The 8,816-nt window shown below is 27.7% G+C and overlaps 2 protein-coding genes across 3 annotated transcripts in view; both read left to right on the top strand.

The window, feature by feature from the left end:
- Window positions 1-1,881: 1,881 nt before the first annotated feature.
- Window positions 1,882-7,375, top strand: LOC107883955 (amphoterin-induced protein 1-like). Of its 2 annotated transcripts, none has more exons than XM_016805067.2 (6): window positions 1,882-2,509; window positions 6,383-6,448; window positions 6,573-6,638; window positions 6,763-6,828; window positions 6,916-6,987; window positions 7,219-7,375. In XM_016805067.2, the coding sequence occupies exons 1-6, from the start codon at window positions 2,289-2,291 to the stop codon at window positions 7,232-7,234; spliced, it is 507 nt and encodes a 168-aa protein (XP_016660556.1). In that variant the 5' UTR covers window positions 1,882-2,288; the 3' UTR covers window positions 7,235-7,375. The 2 variants fall into 2 exon arrangements, 1 of the variants encoding a protein (XP_016660556.1); XR_001679610.2 differs by having other exon boundaries at window positions 1,883-2,509; window positions 6,897-6,987.
- Window positions 7,376-7,383: 8 nt separating this feature from the next.
- LOC100569070 (peroxidasin homolog) overlaps window positions 7,384-8,816 on the top strand; it is a 12,236-nt gene continuing 10,803 nt past the window's right edge. Inside the window, exons 1-5 of the mRNA XM_029490584.1 lie at window positions 7,384-7,451; window positions 7,550-7,693; window positions 7,769-7,840; window positions 7,963-8,138; window positions 8,375-8,532. Coding sequence (XP_029346444.1) covers window positions 7,662-7,693; window positions 7,769-7,840; window positions 7,963-8,138; window positions 8,375-8,532 — 438 coding nt within the window. The 5' untranslated portion in view covers window positions 7,384-7,451; window positions 7,550-7,661. The remainder of the gene's footprint in view (window positions 7,452-7,549; window positions 7,694-7,768; window positions 7,841-7,962; window positions 8,139-8,374; window positions 8,533-8,816) is intronic.

The raw sequence follows: 8,816 nt of genomic DNA, 5'->3' as shown, positions 1-8,816 counted from the left end.
ATTATTCATATATATATATTGGAATATAAGATTTGTTAAGTGCTCATAAAAGATCGGTATTCAATATTCATATCAAATTGGTTTAATTATTAATTGATGTTAAACTTTGTATATGATTAATCAAATTTATAATGTTTATGATATTATGGCACTATTGCTATTGCTAGTTGGAGTTTAACAATATGTCCAGTAATATGCGACAATATTGACAATATATGATATGTGGGAAGTTACGAAATCGTGATAACTTACAGTACCTACTGCGTTTATATATTTTATATTTTTACATAATTTTTTAAAAAGTAATACATTTGTTCCGTAAACTTTTAATAAAGGTGACAATCACAGTATCGTTTGTCTGCCTATTATTATAATAGTTATGTTAATATTGACCCCCGAAAGCATCGGCCCGAACATATCTATCAACGTATAGAGCGTCGGGGTACGTATTCTCTGGTTGGCCTTCGTTTCTGTACACTGAACAGTGACTACATACGTCCACGTCTTTATGCTCGTATGAATTATGTAGTTTATTACAGGGCTTCAAAACATATTTAAAACATTAAACGTTATATCGGAAAATAATGAAAAAAAAAAATAAACGAAAAACGAAAATATTCTAATACCTATCATTAATCATAATTAACGATTAAAAATAAACAAAAAACGTAACATGAAAAATGTCATATATTGTTATTCGAAATAACATTTGTGCTTTTTTAGATAAATGAATGTATTGATTTTAAAATGATTAGGTTTTGGTGACATATATGACATTTTTAAAATGATTTCGCATTTATTATGATTTGAAGAATTTAATAATGAACGCATGGCTTGCTTGTGCCTGATAACCAAACCGGGCTTGGGTACCTACTTCAATGGATAGAACACAAATAGATCATAATATTTTATTTTTATGAAATCATTAATGTCAATTGTTTTGATCAATGATAAAAGAGAGATTACCTGGAAATGACTAAATCGACATTAAATGTGCAAAAACAATTTTATTTTTTAACAGAAGGCATAAATTACAATATATAAACCACTATTTAGATTATATTTATCACAAAATAAGTGACTAAAGTTTCCAAGTTTCCTCTTTAATTGTATATGTTCGTTCACCGTTGTTCATCTTAACTAATACTCGTACTGTAATATATTATTTATTAATTGTAGATTGATATAAACCTTTCGTCTTGGCGTTCGATTGGTGGTTGAATACCAAATGCATATACCTATAAATTCTCAATACAAAAAAAGGCAAGTAGGTAGCAATATAAAAAAACTTTTGGGAAATGCATGGATTATATTTTTAGGGTTTCAACATTCCAAACGTTAGCTGTCCAATACCAGTGGTAACGTATGAAACATTTAATTTTATTAGGTATGTATATTGTATATACTACATACCATACATTCATATATGAATATAGCAACCATAATAATAGATGTATATCATTTGTTGTCTGGAAATGGCTGAATTAACATTAAAAATATATAAAAACAAGTTATTAATGTGTGATTGGACTATATTAATCATTAAGTTATAAAAATATGAAGACAAAAACAACGTGTGCGCGTTACCGTAAAATATTACCTTGTATATTTTGGTACAGTAGTACTACAAACTATTTCTAAATGTTTACAGGGCACATATTATATTACATCAGGAGTTGACTGTAAGAAATTATTTGAAAATCGTAACTTTCCTAAAGTATATTTTATCGAAAATATAAAGTGGTAACATCGCCGCCGCGGCCACAGCCGTATCAAGTGGGCGGCCAGTAGATAATAATAATTATAAAATTGCAATGATAATGTACGATAATCGTACTCATACAGATAGTATTGCGATAATATTATAATATTTTATGTAAAATGACTAATTGGGTAAACTATTATTGAAAGAAAGCACGTCCATTAGACAACGAGATTTGTCTAGATATTTTTGCGGATTTCCGTAATTTAAATCTTGGATACCAATTAGACACAAATTTTTTATTCGTCTAGATAAGATGAATGTACTTAGTTTGAATCTAGGTATCACTCAACACTATAGATTACATTATTGATTATATAGCATACATTATCCAAACAGGAAAATGTGCATGTTAATCGCAATCGTTGCCTATTTAAATTACGACAAAAAAAAAAACCAAAGCTAACGACACAGATCGCGCTCGCGCCGAAACCGTTCGTATTGTATACCTATTATATTATATTATTACGTTACGCAGCAGCACGTGCGATTGTGTAGACAGTAAGCTTTGCGACCAGTCCAAACGATGACTCGGCCGATGCATCAAGACGCCGCCGCCGCCGCTGTTTTACGGAGGACTATAATGGTGCTGCTACTTTCGCTGTTGATGTTCTCCTTGTCGTCGTTTCCATCGGTCACCGCCGAGTGCCCGGACGGATGCACGTGCAAACAAGAGGATGGCGTCTACTGCCATAAACTGGAACTGAAAAGGATACCTGACCGCATACCTCCGGTTACCGAACTGCTGTAAGTCGACTATACGGAAGATAATACCAACGTTAAAATGCCGGGTGTCGAGTTTGAAAATGTACTTGGTAATTTACATTGCCCGAGTTTTGCTAAATCTAATTTATCAATAATAATATGTTAACGCCAGTGGCGTTTTTGTGGATGCAAGGTGGGCATTTTTTTTTAGTAAAGATTACAATCTTTATCGAATTAATATTAACAATGAAAATAAATTGTATTTTATTAATTCCATAAAAAGTCTTAGATACAAGTCTTGTTTAAAATAAAACTTAAATTGGATAAAAAAAAATGCAATTTAATCAACAAGACTCTTTTATTCAATTTAGATTTTTTAATAAATTATGGTTTTTTATTTAACTATGTTTTTTATTCAAATAAGTTTTTTTATTCAATTTAGACTTTTATCTAATTCGGATTTTTTATTCAAAAAGGCTTTTTATCTATTTAAGATATTTTATTCAACTTCCCTTTACTAAATATGATTTTTAATAAAAACTACAATCTTTATCGAATTAATAAAATAATAATTATTATAAATATACATTAATTTTTCAGTCAGTCTTATTAATAATTTTTATGGTTCAATTTTAATCATAGTTTTTTAGATTAATTTTTCTGGTTTTAAGATTAATTTTTATTCACCATTGAAATTAGTCCGAGACAAATTGTAATTTTTATTAAAAAATCTAATTCTAAAAAAAGCCTTTTTGAATTAAACATTGTAATGAAAAGCCTAGCTTATTAAAAACGTTATTCTATAGAAAAAATTTTAATTGCATAAAAAGTCTTGGTGAATAAAAATCTAAATTGGATAACAAAAATTGAAGTTGAAAAAATAATATAAACTTACTATCCAATTTAGATTTATTATTTATATATGCTTTTTATATTCTATTTCTTATTACCATTTCTTTTTAGCAGTTTTGTATTGGTTTGTAATGTAATTTTTTGATTGTAGTGGTTTAGTCACTAATAAGTTATTTTTTAAATGTCAAGGGTCTGTCCCGTTTACTATTATAATAAATAAATAAATAAATAAATAATAAATAACTGCTGTCAATCGATGATTTATGAATACATCATGTAACAAAAATAATCGTCGTTAAGTTGTAACTAACTTATTAGACACTATTGTTTCATTTATTTAACTTCTCTGCTATCTCATGTGATATAATGTTATAATACTGGGAATAGCTTATTTCAATCGGATTATATTAGAATATGATTAAGTGCAATTTCATTATTTTAATATAGATACTTAACTAATATAATTATTATTTAAAATATTCGGTAGATACATTGTCGTGGTTGTGTACTTGTGTCGGTGCTATTTTTATCGATACGTGGCTAGTTTCATTGTAGAACGGGCCTCAGCCACCGTGACGTTAAAATGCCCCGTCTAACTATTAGCGAATTTAATCAGGATACATAATATTATAAATATAAATTAAATTTTGGAAAAATAAAAAACGATATCCCACAGATAATGTTGTCCACTGTTTTGATTTCATAAATATCACTACAGTCTAAATTGACCGACGCGTGACGCCAGTCGTAAGACCAACAGTTTACTTTAAAATATCATTAAATATTTCAATAAAACTAAAATTATAGTGAGTAAACTATAAAATATTATATAGAATACCAACATGCTAATGCCGAAATATACTGCCCTGTTTATACTGAAAACGTACCGTTAAAATTGTATGTCGGTATTCTTATATTATTATGTTTTCGACCAATATTATAATCGTTATAGGAACTGTATTTAAAATATTCTTATATTTTATATTAGTTCAGTCTGAATCTATTAGATGACTAATTAATACAGAGCATGTAAATTTTACATATCGTGACAGATAGAAATTGTTATAATAAGCATATTCTTAATATTAATAATACATTTAATGGTATACGTAAGTATACTTACTATTAACCGATCCATAGTCTTTGATCAACTTACCTTTATAAGTTACGACACCTTCAATAATAACTTCAAGTTATAATACTTCTTTTTTTTTTTGGCATTTTTGCATTAATAAAACGACACAATTATTTGCATATGATACCTACCAGGAGACTGAATGTGGAATGAATGGATAGCTAGTCACGTTTCGTTATTTTAATAAATCAATGAGTAAAATTAATAAACTATTTTTATATCGTTAAATATGTGTATATTGGGATTCTTAAAATAAATAAATATAGAGTACCTAAATAGGTATACCAATATGATACAAAAATATATTTAATTTAAACTAATTAATTTGAAACGTCTACTTATATCGTAAATCACAAATAAAGTTAATCAAATGTATTATTTAATTACATTTCTCTAAATACGCGTCATTAGGTACGCCAATAAGGTACTATAATAACGTTTTCTGTGAATGTCTATAAATGTCTATAAACTATACGTAAACACTACTACGCCTTAGTTAGTAGTCATATAAAATTAACAGCATACAGTGAATCCTTCCTTAACGGACTTCTCTGAATATAGGACAACTCCCAATAGCAGACATTTTTTTGAGAACCAACTCCAAAATGTCTACAAACTGAACCCTCTGAATAGCGGACACAATTTTGGTAACTAAGAGTGTCCGGTATTTAGAGGTTTCAATGTATACAATTCATTATTATCCTTAGTTTTATTTGTATTTAATACTCTAGTGAATAAACTGTAATAAATTTTTGTTCAGCAAAAGCTATTACATTTTATAATAAATTCTTATTACTATAATATTTAATATTAGTATACAATATTATTTTTCTGATAGATAGGCATATAATATTTTGTAAGTACTGATAAATGATAAATATAAATATTTACATTGCAGCATTATAAATTATAAATTATGGTTATCATGTATAAACATTAAACATATTGTATGATTTTACTTTTATATAGCCATATAGGTAATATTTTATAACACGCTTAGTAGCTATTAATTTTTATTCTGTCTTCGGCGTCGTTCCATCAGTCGATAGCCGTATTCCGGTATCGTGTATTCATGGTTAATATTTTGTTTGCACATATTTTTCAAATTAGTATACGATTTTACTAAAATTCATTTCTTATAAGGTATTGCTTGTAAAATGACAGTTAACTTCTTAGTTTAAAAAATAATAGTTTTTTTTTTTTATATAACAAGAGGTCTAGAAAGTTACTTTTCTACTTGAAAAGTAAAGCGATTTCATTCCAATTTTACTATAGTAATTTATCACAGTAACATAATTAAATTTATCTTTAAGTAACAAGTAATAAATTACTTATTTACATTAACACTACAATAAACTGTTTGCTGAGCTTTCTACGCCAGGTTATAAGATACGCCACAAGGATCAATCAAATATCAATGATACCTACTAATATATTATATTATTATATAATAATATACATGATAAATTATTCCAATAAGGAAACACGAATCAACAAAACGTATTATAACAACTGATGAGAATACATATAATTTCTAATTTAAAATAAACCAAATTGATTGCTATTATGTATATTTATAAATCATAAATGAACCGTATTTAAAAAAGGCCCAGTGTAGTAGCTATTGAAAAAATGCTGGTATGTTGTTTGTCAAAGTGGCTAATAATTAGCGCCCATTAAATGACAATTATTTGTATTACATAATATGTTCACAAATCATCGATGAACAGCATTTAAAACCTAATTAATTAGTAACCAACAAAATATGATGGTGATTTTTTAAAAAAAATTAAAAATTCCAGTTTAGGGTATTCCTCGGAAATCCTCGGAATTCCCATTCTTAAAACGTATAAACGAGGACCAATAATATTATGAAATAATCATATATTTTGTATGATAATAATTAAACAAATTGTATTGTATTCCAGGGACTTGAGCTATAACGAAATCAGGGATATCGAATCATTAACTCATTTGACAGAGATACAGTTCTTGTGAGTTATAATATATGTCTACACTTTTAAATGTATTAATAAACATTATTCATTAATTAAAATCATTAAATATCTCATAATACCAGTAGATATACGACAATAAATAAATTGTATTCTATTCCAGGGACTTGAGCTATAATGAAATCAGGGATATCGAATCATTAGCTAATCTTACAGAGTTACAGTTCTTGTGAGTTAAAATATAATGTTTATACTTTTAAATATATAAATAGACATTATTCATTAATTTTAATCATAAAATATCTCACAATACCAGTAAATATATGACAATAAACAAACTTTATTGATTTCAGAGACTTGAATCACAATGAAATCAGGGATATCGAATCATTAGCTCATCTGATAGAGTTAGAGACCTTGTGAGTTATAATATACCTAATATATATACTTTTAAATTCATAGATATTATTAATTAATTATAATCAAGAATGTAAGCATAATTTCAGAATGTTGAGCAACAATAATATAAGTGAAGTGAAAAATGGTGAATTTGCAAACATTTCGAAGCTTCAGACTTTGTAAGAATATAAATTAACAAATAGCTAGTGATTATATATTTATTTTTACCTATATATTATCTATACAATAAATATTATTAGCTCCTAAGTCAGAGTTACAGTTATTGTGAGTCATACTATAATGTCTACACTTTTAAATTTTTAAATAAACATTATTCATTAATTATAATCATAAAATATCTCATAATACCAGTAGATATAGGACAATGAGCATATTGTATTGTATTCCAGGTACCTACTTGGATAATAATAAAATCAAGGATATCGAACCGGAATCATTTACTTATCTTACAGAGTTAGAGACATTGTGAGTTATAATATACCTAATATAAAAACTTTTAAATGCATAAGCATTATTAATTAATAATAATCCAGAATGTAAATATATTTTCAGAATGTTGAGTAACAATAATATAAGTGAGTAAAAATGGTTCATTTGCAAACCTTTCAAAGCTTCAGTTATTGTAAGAATATAATTTAACAAAGAGCTATCGATAATATATTAATATATAAAATATTATGACCTATATATTATCTATATAATAAATTATTTAATTATTAGATTCTTGCATGGAAATAAAATCGAAAACATCAAGACTGGGGTTTTTAATAACTTAACAAGTTTGAAAGATCTACACTTGGATTACAACAAAATTCATAAGCTCGATTTGGAAATGTTTAAGGGACTTACAAAACTGGATAAACTGTAAGTATTAAACACATTTTTCATGTGATCGTATTGGATAGCCGAGTGAAAATGATATTGTATATTTTGTAATAGGTATTTGAACCACAATATGATAAGAAATATTAAACCTGGGACATTCGATTCATTAACATCGTTGAGTTTTTTGTAAGTCAGTATGAACTGCCTACAATATATTAAATATATTATTAATATTATAATAGTTGTTATACTTTCATTATCTGAATTATATATTTCTCTAAACAAAACATTAATGGTTTATACTATAGACAGCTTGACCATAACCCGTTGACGTGCGATTGCAATATTTTGTTGTTTGTAAACGGGCTGAAGAAAAGTTACCCCCAGCGAGATGTACTCGGGAATTACGACCCGTCGTGTCATTTTCCCGAAGAAATGAGCGAAAAATCATTGAAGGAAATAACTGAAAACGATTTGAATTGCAGTGAGTAATGATTCTAATTAAATAAAAGACATACAATATATAACATAATATTATATGCTATAATCTACATAGTATAATATTGTCTGCAACAGCGCTGTACCTATATTTATTGTTGTACAGCCGGTTATAAGTGCGTTTTGTCGTAATGGGTACTATTGTTTGACAGATGTTGTCGGGAACGAGTTTTTTTATTTAATAATGTGGTGATTTTGACGGATGTATCATATATATTGTAGTACATATAGCGTCTCCGGATGTAATCGTGATACCAGAGAACAAGACGGTGTCGGTCGGGGAACAGTTACACCTATCGTGCAAATCCGTAGGAGACCCGGAACCTTTTATATCGTGGGCCAAAGATGACATCGATCTAGAACTTGGTCAAAGAGTTCAGGTAAGATCATTTTAAGACATACGGTAATTGATATCTCGTGGCAAACTCGGTGAAAAATCAGCTTATATATTATAATCGTGCATTGTTGTTAAAAAATGGTCTATTAATTATTTTTTTTATATTCATTGCATAAACTCATACTTTTTAGGAATAATTTTCCCAATAACTTTGTATTCCTTAAAAGTATTTTCTATTTGATGCAAATATACTCCTGCTCCTCAACCCATAAAGAATCTAGGACAAAGTCCCATCATCAACATCTCGCTCGGACCGTTTAAGTATAG

Source organism: Acyrthosiphon pisum, chromosome A2, assembly GCF_005508785.2.
Source record: "Acyrthosiphon pisum isolate AL4f chromosome A2, pea_aphid_22Mar2018_4r6ur, whole genome shotgun sequence".
Lineage (NCBI taxonomy): Eukaryota > Metazoa > Arthropoda > Insecta > Hemiptera > Aphididae > Acyrthosiphon > Acyrthosiphon pisum.
The sequence above is the reverse complement of the archived record's forward strand: the minus strand, read 5'-3'. Positions and strand labels throughout refer to the sequence as shown.

What these genes read in the sequence shown, in the direction of transcription:
- LOC107883955 (XM_016805067.2), top strand. Translation starts at nt 2,289, where the DNA reads ATGACTCGGCCGATGCATCAAGACGCCGCCGCCGCCGCTGTTTTACGG. An exon ending in CCTCCGGTTACCGAACTGCT is followed by an intron (nt 2,510 to 6,382) that starts GTAAGTCGACTA and finishes ATTGTATTCCAG; the next exon opens with GGACTTGAGCTATAACGAAA. An exon ending in CTGATAGAGTTAGAGACCTT is followed by an intron (nt 6,829 to 6,915) that starts GTGAGTTATAAT and finishes GCATAATTTCAG; the next exon opens with AATGTTGAGCAACAATAATA.